Source organism: Eleutherodactylus coqui, chromosome 11, assembly GCF_035609145.1.
Source record: "Eleutherodactylus coqui strain aEleCoq1 chromosome 11, aEleCoq1.hap1, whole genome shotgun sequence".
Classification (NCBI taxonomy): domain Eukaryota; kingdom Metazoa; phylum Chordata; class Amphibia; order Anura; family Eleutherodactylidae; genus Eleutherodactylus; species Eleutherodactylus coqui.
Genome location: NC_089847.1, coordinates 87795870 through 87813516, shown reverse-complemented (window position 1 = coordinate 87813516; position 17647 = coordinate 87795870). Strand labels below are relative to the sequence as shown.

Here is a 17647-nt window from a genome sequence, read left to right as displayed (position 1 = left end):
TGACTACTAATATATGCTGCGTGAAAAGATGGGTCTGTCTCTATCTTTCAACCGATATACGCTGGCGGCTCCCATAAACTCCTATAGGAGCTGGAAAAAAAGGGAGGGGAAGGCAGTTTAGCAGCATCCAACACAGGGAAAAGCTTAGAGGTGCCTCTATTTAGGCATTTGAAGTAGTTCCGAGGATTTATGCCGAGCGAGGGATTTCTGGGCTGCGGTGTATTTTTTCACTAATACCTCACACCCGGTCGTGTGAATGGGCAAGAAAAGGCTAATTAAGCTCAGGACTTGATCACGGAAAATCATCCATTCATGCAAATTAACGGAGCGCATGAGCGAACGTAAAAATGCATACGATTGTGTGAAGGAGCCCTAAGAAAGTAAAATTCATTGGAAATATCTAGAATATATTACAGATAAAAGAAAATGTAATTGAGCGTTTTGGAATTACCTGAATTTCTGCTTTGATTAGTAATAAAATATGGTCTGAATCTAACTAAATGAATAACAAGCAAACAGTTGTACTATTCATGTATTTTATGGAGCACATTAAGTAAACCTGCACAATGCAAGGAAAAAAAGTAAGTGAGCACTTGAATTTATTAATGGGGATGCTCCTTAGCAGCAGTCACCTCCACCAACCTTTTCCTGTAGCTGCAAATAAAATTTACACAATATTGAAACAGAATTTCAGACTTCCCTGCAAATATGTTTCAGTTCATAAATATTTCTGGGGTGCCTTGAGTGCACGGTCCCTTTCAGGTCATGCAACAGCATCTCAATAGGGTGTTATTTTTCAGCCATTCTTTGCTTGATTTAAATTGTGTTCATTAGGTCATTGTTACATCACTCAACATCTCTTCAGCTTGAGATCATAGGCTGTTGTCCTTATAGTCTCCTGTAAAAAGTTTTTCTTAAATTGCATGCCTCTTATTCACACTGTAAAACAAAAACAGTCAATAATGAGTTTGAATCAGTTTTTGTGTTCCGTGTCTCCAAAATTAATAGGCCTGCTTTTTTACTTTTTAAAATGGGCAGTGTGCAGAGGATATCTAGGGATTCAGCACAAAAGGGTTGAAACATCTTGAGTGGACCCTCAATCCAGGTAATGCATGCTTACAACTGCAGAGGTGAACCCTAATTATAGTGGTTATACAAAGACCAATATTATTAACATACATTTACTCTATAGTGGTAGACACCAATTCTACACAGGCGCTCTGCAGACCCATTAAGTGATTACAGCACAGTAAAATCTAGTGACTCACAGATGATGACTGGAATCATTGAATTTTCCCATCTTTTCCATTTGACCCAGACCACCATGATGACTTCTCCCAACCCCAGCTTTTCTTTGCAAAGTTTGCAACACAGGCATCTTTGGCTCCTAATCTTTCCAGCACCCCTACCTTTTCCTAACCTATACAAACTCTCAACCCTGCTGCTACCCCAGAATCTGTGCCTGATGCTGTGCCATTACTGTACCTGCTGTGTGGAATAATGGCCATGAATACTGTGCAGCAGAAGTAATGTTGCCATAACTCGAATTGACTCTACCAGAAATAGTGCCATACAAACAGCAGCCCTGATAACAATAGTGCAGGATAGACAGTGCTCCTAAGAATAATAGTATCAAACAGATAGTGCCATAGAGGGTAATAGTGCACCACGCAATAAAAGTGACATCTTCTGTACTCCAAATAGTAAAAATGCCTGGGTAATTTTGATCTTTTCAGGGCTCTGCACTGTATTAGTGCTCCGTTAGTGTATCATGCAGTAATACTGTGCCGATTGTGGTCCTACACAGTGATGCGGCCCCTTTTGTAACTCTACATAGTAATAATGTCCACCATTGTGCCTCTTGCAAGGTGATAATGCCTGTCGTATATCAAGAGTGCCCCCTAAAAAGTTCTAGTGCTCCAAGCACCCTTTAAGTATAGTAGTCCCCCAATTGCCCCATTAATATAATAGTACTCCCTTAAATGTAATAATGCATAAGGTGCCTCCTTGAAAGTTATAGTGCCCTTATGCACCACCTTAAATGTAATAGTGCACTCTGAGTGCTCCCTTAAATCTCACATGACCCCCTGAGTGCCCCAAATAGAAACATATGCCATACAAAAAAAAACATATACTTCATCTTGAACACCTCATAGTCCTCCTCTGGCTGGCACAGGTGGTGCAATGCAATGTTGTAATCACGCCACATATATTGGTACAATTACAACTCCTTGTAAGTCTCAAGCCTAAAGCGGCCTGTGACCTACAGGAAATTCAGGTTGCCTATGGCTGCTTGCTCTACCAAAGGTTTGAACTGTATCCTCATCGTGTGGATGTGGATACAGCGGAGTTTGGGTTCACCTCAGAATTCAGGACACCAGATAACATGATGGAGAAGTCACAGCAGCTATTCTGGTTCACATCAATGGTTATAACTTTCCCAATGTTTTCCCAATTAGGAACCATGCTCCATTACCAACAAAATCCTAAAACTGTAGAACAGATGTGGAAATATCTTAACCTTAACATGGCTCAGATGTACTGTGATTTTAATATCTGGGTAGCAATGCATTTTGTTTGTAGACCGAATTCGCAATTGTTTATGTGTAGGCTGCTCAGAAAGGAGTGCGGGGCATTACTTACATTCTTGAAACTTTTACAAGAAACACAGACTTCACATATTTCTTGTTGCAAAACTAGAATTTTGGTTGATGTGTCATTGTAAGATGCTTCTCCCAAAAGGTTAAATGGGTTACCATGGTGATGAGCAGACATGCGATAATTTATGTGATAATTTAGTCACGTGCAAATATTTGTGCCACTTTTTGAACAGGGCATGCCCAAAAGACTGAGACTGATTGGTTACTCCCTGGGGAATTGTTTGCTGCAAAACAGTGTTTTTTTAGGAGTGGAAGAGGGAGAGTGTCTGTGCAGCAGGAGGCCAATGGTGTAAGAGCTGTGTGCTGCAGGAGCAGCTCCAAAACTACAAGCAGGACAGAGACAGAAGTGCAGAGAAGCTTGCCGAGATTTAGGTAGGGCAGCAACTCACGTAGTACTGCTGTGGGGAGCGGGAAAGGACAGCAAGAGTTATAACTGGGGAACTTCACAGGACATCTGGAATGGAATCAGAAGTACTCCTGCGTTGGTACAGTAAGTGAGGGAGGTCTCATAAAACACCAAGCAGTGCGCACAATGAAAGTAACATTCTATAAACTCAACAGCTCTACCAAAAGGGATTCAGGACTTGTGTTTTGACTCCAGGAAAGCACATCTAGCTGAACATAAGACGGAGTTTGTTTAGTGGATCTAGCTGGACACCCGGGACGTTCCATCCAGGAACAATTGTTAAAAGTTTGTCTCGAATCCATCCATTGCAGAGCTTGTTAACTCAATCTGTGGCCTGTGTGCGGCAAGCCACAATTATAAATGAGCAGTTTCCGTTGAAGCGTTTTTATTTCCAATTCAAGTGTGGCTTGTTGACATAGAAATTATTAATTTTAGTCAGTGTTTGGTTCGTATAGCAATTCTGTAACATCGATGTAATTGTCTTACTGAAACTGCATAACCATTATCCTCCTTACAATCTATTATTTGTAATAAATGTTTATATTTTTTGCAGCTTCATTGTCCACTTCATATCCTGGCACTTCTGTTGATTACTTTCACCATGACATCATTAAAATACTTATACAGATGGATTTGGCAGGGGTTATCATAACATTGATTTTAATCATCTATTCATAGGATAGGTAATAACATTGTGATGGGTGGGGATCTCACCACTGAGCCCCCACCCATCACAAGAATGGGCATCCCACTTCCTGCTCTCCTCTTCACTGTAGGCTCCGTGCACCCCTCACAATGAGGAGGATATTGAACATGGGCAGTAGCCTGTAGTGTCGGAGACCTTTTTTGTCTGAATGGAAGCCACATTTCAAGTTTCATGTAATCGGGTATGCTGATTTCAAAAATCAAGACGAAAAAAATTCTCCGAAAACCGGAACACCTCCCTAACTGACGGGAAAAAAACTGAAAAATTCACTGTCATGTTTCGATACAAAAAAAGACTTGAACTATCCTTCTACTAAATAGTATATGAGAAAATTGAGTAGACTAATGAGTATGACTGTTGTAAAGATTGTGATGTTTTTTTGCACTGTACATACAGAAATATAAATAATATGGTTATGGTGTTTCATGTATTTTGGTTTTAATTAATAACAAATAAATATGTTTTCTTTTATTTTGGGCATAAATAAATAACAAAATAATTATATAAAATATGAAAATGATTGATAAAAATATGATTTTTCGGTTTTTCAAGTGTAAATAGGGAGGTGTTCCGGTTTTCAGAGACTTGTTTCGTCTTGATTTTTGAAATCAGCATACTCTATTACATAAAAACTAAAATGTGCCTTCCATTCAGACAAAAAAGGTCTCCAACACTACAGGCTAATGGGCAGTGCTGCTCCAGTCATCTTTAATGGGGCTACAGAGGATAGCGGAGTTCTTGTACCCTGCTAATTCTGTCAGCCCTACTGAAATGAATTGAGCCACCTTACGTATGTGTGACCGCTGCTTCATTCAATCTCCATGTTACTGCTGGTGGGTGTAGCGAACCAACAGTGAGGAGAGAAGGAGATTATGGGAACCCACTTTCGGGATTGGTGGAGGTCTCAATGATAAGATCCCCACTAGTCCGACCTTTATCACCTCTCCTAGGGTTAGGTACAAAAAGTGAATTTTGGGATAACTGCTTTAGGAAAGTCTGACCAAACAGCCCATTTTATTATTGGGTTTATATAAAATAATTTAAAGGAGTTTTCCAGGTCTTAAAAACTTAAGATATATCCACAGAATTTCTCATTGGTTATACGAGTAAATGGGACATGTGCCTGCAAGACTACACCAGGCCACTGGGCAATGTGCAAAGCCATTTGCTTCTTGCTGCATTAAGGGTGATAACTGGCAAAGCAAACATCTGATCAGCTGTTGGTGACCTATCTTGTAGATAGGTCATCAATTTTTAGACCTGGAAAACCCCTTTAAGCATCTTATATGGGCATATTTGCGTGCGCAAAATTAATCGCATGTAATATGCAGAGAATAGACCTATTGATTTCAATGGGTTCCCTTACATGCGCAGAATTTGCCTGCGCATTTAAGTCTTGCAAGAAAAACTACAGCATGCTCTATTTGCGCATCAAAAGCTCCACATGGAAGTCAATGGCGGTGAGCAAATATGCTAGGAGATGCGTGATACACTGGATGCGTAATTCTACTGGAAAAAGAACATATCTGAAACTCATTAGACAAATGTCATTTTAATCAGTGCGTCTTTGTTTGCCGCACGCAAATAAAACATGCCTTGCGGGCGCAAATAGTACAGTAAAATACGCAGCTGCATGTGTAAAAAAGTATTATTCCGTGCAACACTCATGTGTGCGCAAAAACGCATACGCTTGTAGGAATGGGGCCTAATGCTGGCTTCACACATAAGCGTATTTAAGTGGGCATTTGCACGATGGGTGTTGCATGGTTGCAGATGTGTACGTATTTTACGGTTTGTGTGAATAAGCCCTAAGGCCTTAGAACCCATACATGTAGCTAAATGGAATTTGATGAGGAGTCTGCACCAAATCTCCTTTGACGTACATTCTCCGTGCACAGATTTCAACTCCTGGCATGCAAAAGTAGTGACACTTCATTACTTGACGCAGAATCCATGTTGGGATATCTGCACATGGAATATCCCCATGCAGGCTCTGTTCACACAGTATACGTTGTCACAGATTTAGTGCATACTTAGATTCTGTATTAAATTTGCATTAAATAAGTGTCCCATTCATTGCAGAGTGTGAAAAAAAAATTGGTGAGAGGTCCCTTTTTGAACCAAATTCGACACAGAATCTGCGCTGGGTTTTCAATGCACGCATTATTGTCTGTTCCGGGGCTTTCGGCTGCAGATTTCCATCTGAAGTTACATTGTCTGATCGTACCCATGAATAGATTTACAGTTTGTTCTTTATTTATTAAGCTTTCAAAATAGCCAGAGTAATGGTTTGTTTTTTTTAAGCAAATACATTCTGTAACGTTGTGTCCACCAGGATTCCCAAGTTTTCTTTTCATGCCTTGGCAACATAACATTGCCCGCTTCCCTGGCATACGGAAAATGCCCTTTAATTGATAGCCATAAACTACGTGTGACCCCGTTGTTTGGCACATGTTGTTTCCCTCTGAGTCTCTGTATCCCGGATACTTTCCACACATTCCAGACAGATCAGCCGGGAAGGAGAGCAGACGCATGTGCGCTGGGCGGTTGTGATCTGCTCCGTGACTTCACCCTGCACTAAGCAGGAAGCCGGAGGTTTTGAACAGGTGGCAGCGCTTTCCACAACAGTCCTGCTGGTAGTGATGGGTCATTCCCAAACAAGCGGACTTCCTTCTAAGAGGCAGAAAGGGCTCCTGCAAGTTACAGGTGATAACCCTTTCAGTGCTGAAAAGGGACATGTGCTTCACATACTGCAGTCAGGACAAAATAGGAGTTTAAGGACAACTTCACACGTATTTGAGCATGCAACATGCGGAGAATAGAACCCATTGATTGCTACAGGGTTTTTTTGGGTTTTTTTGCACGCAGAAAAAAAACACCACAGCACTCTTGTTTTGTGCATGTTTGCGCACCAAAGATCCCCATAGACGTCTATAGAGTGTGCGCAATGTGCAAGGTGATACACTGCGCAATTCCGCTGGACAAATCATTACGCTAGTCATTTGAAGCGGGGCATAATTGTGTCTAGTTTTAAAAAAAGGCGCAAAAAATAAAAAAAAATTCGCAGATACGCATGCAAAAAACACCACATCCTAGTTCATAGTGCAAATAGGCCACTTATTCAATGGCTGGAGTCCCATAGAAAGGCACATTACTCTCAGTCTACTGAGGGATTTCTGACAGACGACAGTTCAAAGGCTTTCTGCAGCGACAAGACACGGCAGCACATTGTCATTTGTAAGTTCATGTGAGTTGTCCACCTCCAGTCTTTGGAAAGCTTAACGGTCAGGTTAGGTTTACACGGCAAAATGTTCCACGCCAAATTCCAGCTCTGTATCAATGTGGCTTTCTGCGCAGATCCAGAGACAAGATTTGCCATGTCAGTAGGCAAAATTCATGTGCGGAAATCGGACGTGGAAAATTGTGACTCTGCACGCAGATTTTGCCCATTGACCGGGCAAATTCCATGTCCGGATCCACGCCAAAAGCCACGGTTTTTAGAGGCGGAATTCAGAGGAAAAGGACTTCTGTGGCGATTCCGCTGTGTAAATACCCGCACTGTTTATTACAGGCACTCCAAGTCAAAAGTTGCAAAAGAAGATATTAAGATCCCTGTAACACATCCGGAGCGAGCGGAGGTACACGTGTCCCCGCTGCCTCACACCTTCCGCCATGCTCTCCATCCTGCTCAAGGTAAACAAGACCTAACAAACTGAAAGTAAGGGAAGGCCTTGTATCGGCAGCCGGGCCTAGTCAGCTAGCTGAAGCCTCCGGCCAAAGTGATGGTTACAGACAGTTCTCCATGGTAACGCAGCCTCGGAGTGTGGGGCTCTGTGGCCAGTAGTGCGTTGTATATACGAGGCCATTTGTAGCATTGGGATCCTCTATATGAGATCAGTATCAGGAGCTCCACATCACAGGTCTCCTGTTAGGTCATTCATATGTGACCTGACAAGCCACAAAATGGACACGCAACATACTGAGATTTTCCCACTAAATGTATGTAACTGCGTCGGTAGGTTCACCACGGACTGCAGCTAGAAAAAAAAAAAAGGACCGTATTCTTCACTATATATAGGGTGACCAGATTTTCTTAGAGTCACAGCAGAAGAGGGGTGTGGTCAGGGGCGGGGCTTATCACAACGTATGGTTTACCTCCGGCATTATAAAATGTACTGGGCCATTAAAAAAGTTCCACAGCATTTTTGCTAGATGTAAACATACTCCAAGGCAGCTAGAGCTATGCTGCCACGTGCAGAGTGGTCCCAGCAGTGACAGTGTACCCCCCCCACAGCAGCCCCAGCAGTAACACTGACACCCCTTCACAGCAGCCCCAGCGGTAATAGTGACCCCCACCCCAGCGCCTCCTCTCTTCTCCTGCGGAACTGAGGCAAAGGGGGCAGGAGAAGATGATCAGTGCGTGCATTCAGCAACTGCACCGCAAAGTGATTACCAGACAGGGAGCTGCGGCACCCTGGCTGGTAATCACCTTCATGGGGACCAGATGTCCCAAAATGGCTGTCCCGCTAGGGTCCGGTCGGAAAGCGGAACACAGGATCACCTTATTTTCATGCAGCCCTGTGAATTGAATCTTAAAGGAGACTAAGGCCTGTATCACACAAGCACGCACATTTGCGCATCAGGCATTGTATATCTGTGTGCGCAATAGTATTTTTCACTGTACCTTTTGTGTAGGCAAGTAGTGTGCAATTGCACGCACAAGACACGCACCGCTACTCTCAGTTATTGAAATTGCCGATTAGTTTAATGAGTTCAAGATGTGTACTTTTACCGTGCAAAGGTGTATGAAAAGAGAACACGCCGCATTTGTTTTGCACAATGCAATTGCGCATGCAAACTACGCGCTTGTGAATAAACCCATTAAAATCAATGGGTTCAGAAAGAAATCAATACCCTCATGCGTTACGAGGAGATGAGAGCGGATGAGGAGATGGATATTGCGGGATTCTACACTTTATGGCAGCCTTGGTTAGACTTCAAGGTCATCCCCTAAACTTGGGTAGTGGGTGTCTTTGGAGTCGGCACGTCTTAGAGTTCACACCATTTCCTTCTCACTATGGGGTTCTGGTGACCACGTCTCTCTGGCCACTTTCCCGACTATTCCCATTTCTTCTAACCTCGTCCCTATGAGGGGCGGCTTTCACTATATTCATCCTCGTGACCCATCTCTTCCTTTTGCCCCACCCTTATCCCAAGATGTATGGTTTCTTTTATAGAAATAGATGTAAACCTGTTTATTTAATTTTTAGAAAATAAGTCAGTCTTGATTCCTCTGCCTCCATAAAAGCTTTTTGAACAAAATCAATGGTTTCTATTTTCTGCGTATTGTACGCGCAAAATTTTTGTGCATAAATACGCTGAATGACACAGGCCTTACGCAGTCAGTACTATATGTAATGTACGCTGTACTTTAAAGGGATTGTTGGAATCATGTAAAGGGAATCTCAATGGGTCCCCTATGGCCTCCCTCACACGGGCAACAAAGTCACGCAACTTTGTAGCATTGCTACGATGCTACAAATCGCATGTATGTGAAGCCCATGGTTTCCTATGGGTTCCTTCACACATGCGAAGTTTTGTAGCATGCTACAAAACGACACACAAGCCTCGCAGGTCCGGCGATATGCCCGCGACACACAGGGTTTTGTAGCCCATGTTTCTCTATGGAGCCTTCCTCTCTGTTGCATCGCACGAAAACGCGGTTTACATGCGATGCAACTTTGACAGTAGCGGATGCTACAGTCGCGTGATTTTGTAGCGTCACATGCGACTTTGTAGCGCTACAAAAATCGCGGTATTGCCGCGAGAAAATCGCAGTGATATCATACAGTGCAGCGATACAATATCGCTGCGATTTTCTCGCAGCGATGTGATGTCGTCCGTGTGAAGGAGGCCTATGGTGTAAAACAACGCAGCTGATACCCCTCCTGCTAATCCACAGCTTCGGTCTCTTGCTCCGCTTATCCCCAGCTGGGTGGCTCCGCTCCCCCACTGTGCTATATATATATATTTTTTTTACAGCCTGCAGGGAAAGCTATCACCCGCATTTCTGTTTTACATCATGGGGGACCCATCCAGATGCCCTTGACATAAAACTCAGACAATCTCTTTAACATATCAGCAGTATAGAAGCAGCTTGGAACCCAAATATCTGGCTACAGTAATGTCCCATTTACACGGATTGATATCTTTTAAATTACACTGGCCTACACAACTACATTTTTTCTTTCACAATACAGAAAATACAAAAATATATATATATATATATATATATTACACATACATACACACACACACACACACACACACACACACACAGAGAAAACAACCCACCAACACCATCCAAAACAGTTGCCATGCACCCTGTAATCCAAGACTATACAAATTATAGATCAAAACAAAATGGAGAAACCCATTCCAGTACTTTTACTTTAGTGTAAATTTACCAATAAAAAAAAACAAAAAAACTATGAATTAAAAAAAATGTATATCATTTTCTCCCTTTAGCCTTTTACCCCCTAATTAAATAAAAAGCGCCATATGTCACAAGAGAATGCAGCAAAATAAATTTTGGTAGCCGAAGGAAAAAAAAAAAAAAAATAGGGCAATAAAACCACCACATGGGTTAAATCCCTAAAAAGTGTCTGGCCACACATTAGAAGCTTGATACTGTACATCCCATAAATATCTGGGCTTTAAAGACTGACTTTTCAATACTCCCTAGAAGAGAGGACCTCACTTCAGGTATTCAAGGTCTAAATCTTATCTAGATCTATGGATATTATGTAATGGGAGAAGTATCTAACACCCGCTATATCTACTGCTCATGTTGATCCAAGATGATCTGTGAGAGAAAAGAGGGAATGAGGGGATTCTGGGTATTTGTTTTAAAAAATAAGACAAAGAAAACTTTTAATAATCATTTAATCAAAAATATTTGGATTTTGTCAGAGCTTCAAGGAACTCTACCATGTGAGCCCTTAGTAGTTCATAGAACACAATAAAAGCATTTGGTAACCCCCACCTGACTGGGTAACAGTTTCCGCTTCAAAGTCAATTGAATACTGAGCCACCCGGGCTACTTCATGCATCCATCACCTCACTGTTCCAGTGCTTTATGGATCTATTGGAGACGTTTCTTACCAGACAGTTGAGACCACTATTTTCCAAGAGCGTCCTTCACATCCTTTATACCGGCCTGAAACAGAAACAACATGACTGACCTACTAATTTTACCTAAAATGACCAACAACCATGAAAAGCTCTTGTACTTACGTCTGGCTTAACTTCAAGGTAGATTTTCTTCTTCGTCCTCCTCCTCCTCTTTTTGGGGGGGGTCTTGGGTTTCTCGGACAGATTTCCTTGTAGGCATGAGGTCCGGATGCTCCTCTCTGTGAACATTAGTGAAGATTAAATGACGCGATTGACTGTGAAAAATCTTAACTATCAGGAGATATGTTCATCACATGACTGACCTGAATTTTGCAATGTTTTTCTCAAATTCTTGCTTCTCATCCTGGAAGTCTTGAATGTATTTCATCTGGATAAGAAAGATACACATAACGGATCAAATGACACCGAACCAAGTCCATCACTGTTCTTCGCTCTCCAGAGATTTATCCGTCTCATCTACTCAACCCCACCACCTATTAACTAATCTAGAAACCTCAATATACCTTCTCCTCATCTGGTAACTCCTTATAGTCTTTGGAAAGTATCTTGGATAGGTCCAGGTTGCTCATCTCCGGGTGTAGTTTAACGTATTGGGCCTTCTTCTCAATGAAGAAGCGGAAATAGGGTGCGAGGGGCTTCTTGGGAAATTTTGGATGTTTCTGAAAAGAAAGATAGAACAAGCTGGTTATAATGGCTGCCTTGCAACAGAGGGAAAAACTTGAACTTTGAGCAAATGACTATCAGGCTGGTGTTTGATGACCGCATCATTACTGACCTTCAGCTTCTTTCCTTTATATAGGTTTGTAACACGTTCTTCTGCATCATGAACGATTTCTGAGACAGTCCAGAACTTCCTAACCTAAATGAATACAGGGTTAGCGCCAATTGCTTGCTTACAGTTTCATCAACCAAGTGCCACCACATGAGCTGGCACCAAGTCTCACCTCACTTGAGATCTCGACCCACTTTTGACGACACATGGGTCCTGTAAAATTCTTGAAGGCCAGGTCATTCCAGTCCATGTGAGACTCTGTGGTTTTGAACTTTGAAATATCCTGGCTGGGAATGATGGACTTCATGTTTTTCAGGAGAATGAGCATATCCTCCGGAGACCAGGTTTCTGTGAAGGTAACAAGAGACAACATATGGAATGAGGTTGGGCAGGAACGTCTCTTTTTGGACCTGGACTGAAGCAGCCAAAGTCTAATCTTCGTACCTTGTTCACTTGGGGCCGTCATGGTGGTGTTGGTTTGGTCATTGCCAGCTGCTCCGCTCATTCTTTACTGGGTAGATCCTTCGTACTTGTCCAGGAGACTCTGTAAGGTGGAAGATGCTAACTTAGAGTGGAGATATGGGCATATCACATACACTACTATGTCCCTACACAAACCCAAGTGATATGGAGCACACATCAACTCCCACCTCTAGGCACATCTCCCTCTGCAGGTACACAATGGGTATGTTATCGTGTTTAAGGCCCATTTACATTTAATTATTGCTCAAAATTCATACAAATGACCGCAAACGAGCGATACTCGTTACATGTAAACGCTGCCATCGTGCACTTTTCGTCTGAACAATGATTTTAAGGTGAACTTAAAAACCATCGTTCTGCCGCAGAGAGATAAAGTATCTCTCAACAGATCGCATGCTGTGTTCTCCATGGGAGCCAGGAGACTACATTCTGTTCTGCTGGCAGCCCCTCTATGGCTTCAGAAGACACTTATAGCTTACTACAGCCAGCCCTGTATATTAGGAGTGACTGCTGGGGGGTGTGAGCTAGGTCTAGGAGCTTACTGCACCTAGACCTAGCTCATTGTATACTGCATTCATTGTAAAAACAACCCAGTCCCTATCAAGTGGTTGTTGAGTGCAATTAAACTTACTATGCGTTATTGTAACGCCTTCGCTCATGCACCATCCCCACGCACTCCTCGCTTTCCTCAAAATGCCTCCACACCGCCAAGAAACACCATTGCCACCCTGACAAAACCCCCAATCACCTGCTCACCCTTGCTACCCTATTATTTCTGTCTGCAGGGCACATCTCTCCCAACCCTGGCCCACTCCATACTGTTCCCTACCAAAAGCTCTCCCCTAGCCTAACCATTATCCCATGCACCCCCACCCCCTTGCCTTGTTTTGACTTTTTTGGATGCAGAAATACTGCCACGTGTCAACACACCCTGAGTCAGCTTGAGGTACACTGCCACATGCAGAGTGGAGCCAGTAGTAATTGTGTCACCTATATCAACACCAGTGGTAAGAGGACTTCGCCCTCCTGCCCAGAGTGGCCTCAGTAGTAAGTGTGACACACACACACACAGGCCACAGTAGTAATAGTGACCCCTACTCCCACAGTGGCCACAGTAGTAATAGTGACCCACACAGTGGCCACAGTAGTAATAGTGACCCACACAGTGGCCACAGTAGTAATAGTGGCCACAGTAGTAATAGTGACCCACACACAGGCCACAGTAGTAATAGTGGCCACAGTAGTAATAGTGACCCACACACAGGCCACAGTAGTAATAGTGGCCACAGTAGTAATAGTGACCCACACACAGGCCACAGTAGTAATAGTGACCCCTACCCCCACAGTGGCCACAGTAGTAATAGTGACCCCTACCCCCACAGTGGCCACAGTAGTAATAGTGACCCCTACCCCCACAGTGGCCACAGTAGTAATAGTGACCCCTACCCCCACAGTGGCCACAGTAGTAATAGTGACCCCTACTCCCACAGTGGCCACAGTAGTAATAGTGACCCCTACTCCCACAGTGGCCACAGTAGTAATAGTGACCCCTACTCCCACAGTGGCCACAGTAGTAATAGTGACCCCTACTCCCACAGTGGCCACAGTAGTAATAGTGACCCACACAGTGGCCACAGTAGTAATAGTGACCCACACAGTGGCCACAGTAGTAATAGTGACCCACACAGTGGCCACATTAGTAATAGTGACCCACACAGTGGCCACAGTAGTAATAGTGACCCACACAGTGGCCACAGTAGTAATAGTGACCCACACAGTGGCCACAGTAGTAATAGTGACCCACACAGTGGCCACAGTAGTAATAGTGACCCACACAGTGGCCACAGTAGTAATAGTGACCCACACAGTGGCCACAGTAGTAATAGTGACCCACACAGTGGCCACAGTAGTAATAGTGACCCACACAGTGGCCACAGTAGTAATAGTGACCCACACAGTGGCCACAGTAGTAATAGTGACCCACACAGTGGCCACAGTAGTAATAGTGACCCACACAGTGGCCACAGTAGTAATAGTGACCCACACAGTGGCCACAGTAGTAATAGTGACCCACACAGTGGCCACAGTAGTAATAGTGACCCACACAGTGGCCACAGTAGTAATAGTGACCCACACAGTGGCCACAGTAGTAATAGTGACCCACACAGTGGCCACAGTAGTAATAGTGACCCACACAGTGGCCACAGTAGTAATAGTGACCCACACAGTGGCCACAGTAGTAATAGTGACCCACACAGTGGCCACAGTAGTAATAGTGACCCACACAGTGGCCACAGTAGTAATAGTGACCCACACAGTGGCCACAGTAGTAATAGTGACCCACACACGCTCCAGTAGTAATAGTGACCCACACACGCTCCAGTAGTAATAGTGACCCACACACGCTCCAGTAGTAATAGTGACCCACACACGCTCCAGTAGTAGGAGTATACTCCCCCCCCCCCCCCCCTCGTGGCCTCAGTAGTAATAGTGACCCACACACGCTCCAGTAGTAATAGTGACCCACACACGCTCCAGTAGGAGTGTACTCCTCCCCCCCCCCTCGTGGCCTCAGTAGTAATAGTGACCCCTCATAAAAATAGTGTCCCCCATATCAACCCCAGTAGTACCAGTGACCCACATAGTAGCTCCTGCGCCTCCTACCTTCTCCTGTGGAACTAAGGTTGCCTGTCCATGGGCGTTGCGATATCCCGCAGTGATTCTCCACCGTGGGAGCCAGAGCTCTGCGGTGAGCCTATCTAGCAGATAGGCTCACCACAGAGAATCGCAGCAATTGGCAGCATGGTGCGATTTGCCGGTCGCGAGTGGATAATCGCTATGATTCTCCGCTCATAGACAGAGTGCTTTCCATAGCAACGCTATGGAAAGAGCTTTCACTGCTTTCCCCGCAGCCGGATTATCGCCGTGGAGAACGCAATGAAAATACACCCGTAGACAGGCAGCTCAAGTAGAAAAGGTCAGGGTAGGAAGATACCGGATGCACACACTGCCATCAGTGTGTGCATGCGGCCACAGCGCCGCAAAGTCATTACGAGTCGGAGTCACGGCACCCTGGCTGCTAATCACCTTCATGGTGACCAGATGTCCCAAAAGCTGGACCAATGGCTGGCCTGCTGGGGTCCTGGCGGAAAGCAGGACGTCTGGTCACCTTACTATATAATAGTGTTTCCAATTTCCAGTCCTCAAGGCACCCCAACATGTCATGTTTTAAGGCTATCCTGTAGTAAGAACACCTGTGGTAATGTCTGGGGTAATGATATAGTTACAATACTCAGGAAATCCTGAAGACATGACCTGTTAGGACTGGAGTTGTAGTATATAACGCTCAATGAGCGCTATATACCAAGAAGTAGAAGAGTTTTTCCACTATGCGACCTGGCAATCCCTGTTACAGCAGAGCTGCAGGGTCCTTGCAGACCCTGATCAGCCCTGCCAGTGACTGATGTCACTGCAGGGGGATGTTTTCCCTGTAACTGTGGCTCCTATGGATGCAGCTCCTATGTATGCCCCGACTACTGTGGAAAAGTGTGAAATAAAAGCAAACGTGAATATTCACCAGAGGTCTTATATGATGTCATGGGGGACATAGCACAAAAAAATTACATACGTTTAAAAAAAAAAAAAGTTATAGAATATAGATTTTATGTATATTAGGCTGGATTCACACGAAGATATATCGGCTCGGTTTTCACGCCGAGACGATATGCGTCGTCCTCATCTGCAGGGGGGGGGGGGGGGCTGATGGAAGAGCCAGGAGAAGGAACTGAGCTCCCGCCCCCTCTGCACTATTTGCAATGATAGGAGGCGGAACAGGGGTGGGGCTAAGTTCCGATAATCAGCCCTGCCCCGCCTCTCCCCATTGCAAATAGTGCAGAGGAGCGGGAGCTCAGTTCCTGCTCCTGGCTCTTATCCTCCTCCCCTGCACGAGGACGACGTATATCGGCTCGGCGTGAAAACCGAGCCGATATACGTTCGTGAATCCAGCCTAACACACATAAGAAAATAACCCGAAGCCGACTCCAACCAAAACAATCGCCGTATGTGCCCTGTAATCCAAAACCATGCATCTTATATATCAAAACGTCCAAAACAATAGAAATGTTTAAAAAAAAATGTATTTAAGCTTTTTTTCTGCCAATAAAACAAAACAAAAAAAAAACCATGGGGGAAAAAAGTCAGTAAAAAAAAGATATTTAAAAAAAAAAATAGCCCTACATGTCACAGGAAAAAAAAACTGCAGAAATAATTTTGGCAGCTGAAGAAAAATAATAGGACAGTAAAACCACATGGCTAAAATCTCCAGAAAGTGTCTGGTTCTTAAAGGAGATGTCCCGCGCCGAAACGGGTTTTTTTTTTTTTAACCCCCCCGTTCGGCGCGAGACAACCCCGATGCAGGGGTTAAAAAAACCACCCGCACAGCGCTTACCTGAATCCCGGCGGTCCGGCGTCTTCAATACTTACCGCTGAAGATGGCCGCCGGGATCTTCTACCTTCGTGGACCGCAGCTCTTCTGTGCGGTCCACTGCCGATTCCAGCCTCCTGATTGGCTGGAATCGGCACGTGACGGGGCGGAGCTACACGGAGCTGCTCTCTGGCACGAGCGGCTCCATAGAAGAAAGCTGAAGACCCGGACTGCGCAAGCGCGGCTAATTTGGCCATCGGAGGCCAAAAATTAGTCGGCTCCATGGAGACGAGGACGCCAGCAACGGAGCAGGTAAGTATAAAACTTCTTATAACTTCTGTATGGCTCATAATTAATGCACAATGTACATTACAAAGTGCATTAATATGGCCATACAGAAGTGTATAGACCCACTTGCTGCCTCGGGACATCTCCTTTAAGGGGTTAAAAATCCAGGATGAACCAGAAGTCTATGAGTGTGAGCACGTGGAGCTCTAGTCAGATGCTCAGACTGTGCGTGGACTCCACCAGCGGACCGCACGGTAACGGGGCAGCAGGCGAGTGTAAAGAGGACACCCCCGGCTGCCCGTCACCTCACCGGACACTGCGATCACTAGATCATGACGCAGGATGGACCCACAAGAACCTATACATCACAGATAACTGCTGCTTGCTTCCTGTCACTGCAGAAGGCCCTTGAAGTGTTGTCTGTCGGAAACCCCTCAGTGGGCTCAGTGTATAATGTGCCCCCCTCTCCCAGCTCCTACAGGACTCAGTGGGCATTGAATAACCCTATTCTCACTGATCCGGCAGTTCGCCGCACAGGTGACCCTCCAGCAGTGACAGGGTTATCGCGTGTAACTTCAGCAGCCCTTGCCGGCTCTCAGCCGCCTCCCATAGCTCACACTATGCAGCCCGCTCTTGTTCTAACGGCGCTTCAAAATTGCTGAGCACCAACCGGAAAGGGGCGGAGACATAGTAGCGATTGGCTGATGTTCCAGGT

General features: G+C 44.6%; 1 protein-coding gene across 3 annotated transcripts; it reads right to left on the bottom strand.

Moving 5' to 3' along the window:
• Positions 1-510: 510 nt before the first annotated feature.
• On the bottom strand, positions 511-17597 carry LOC136582145 (nucleolar transcription factor 1-B-like). Of its 3 annotated transcripts, none has more exons than XR_010787144.1 (9): positions 17550-17597; positions 12183-12282; positions 11911-12086; positions 11742-11825; positions 11470-11625; positions 11269-11333; positions 11069-11184; positions 10937-10991; positions 511-939 (listed from the first exon to the last, which is right to left on the bottom strand). XR_010787144.1 is itself a non-coding variant. In XM_066582964.1 (8 exons), exons 2-7 carry the CDS (start codon positions 12241-12243, stop codon positions 11082-11084), a joined length of 645 nt encoding a protein of 214 aa, XP_066439061.1. In that variant the 5' UTR covers positions 12244-12282; positions 17550-17597; the 3' UTR covers positions 10712-10991; positions 11069-11081. The 3 variants fall into 3 exon arrangements, 1 of the variants encoding a protein (XP_066439061.1); XR_010787145.1 differs by lacking the exon at positions 511-939 and adding an exon at positions 5866-6465; XM_066582964.1 differs by lacking the exon at positions 511-939 and having other exon boundaries at positions 10712-10991.
• Between the last annotated feature and the right edge of the window lie 50 nt (positions 17598-17647).

Bases quoted from the DNA above. Each gene is read 5' to 3' on its own strand.
- LOC136582145 (XM_066582964.1), bottom strand. From the start codon at position 12,243: ATGAGCGGAGCAGCTGGCAATGACCAAACCAACACCACCATGACGGCC. The intron at 12,087-12,182 runs GTACGAAGATTA...TTACCTTCACAG, and splicing joins GACGGCCCCAAGTGAACAAG to AAACCTGGTCTCCGGAGGAT. The intron at 11,185-11,268 runs GTCAGTCATGTG...TAATGTTCACAG, and splicing joins AAAAACATTGCAAAATTCAG to AGAGGAGCATCCGGACCTCA.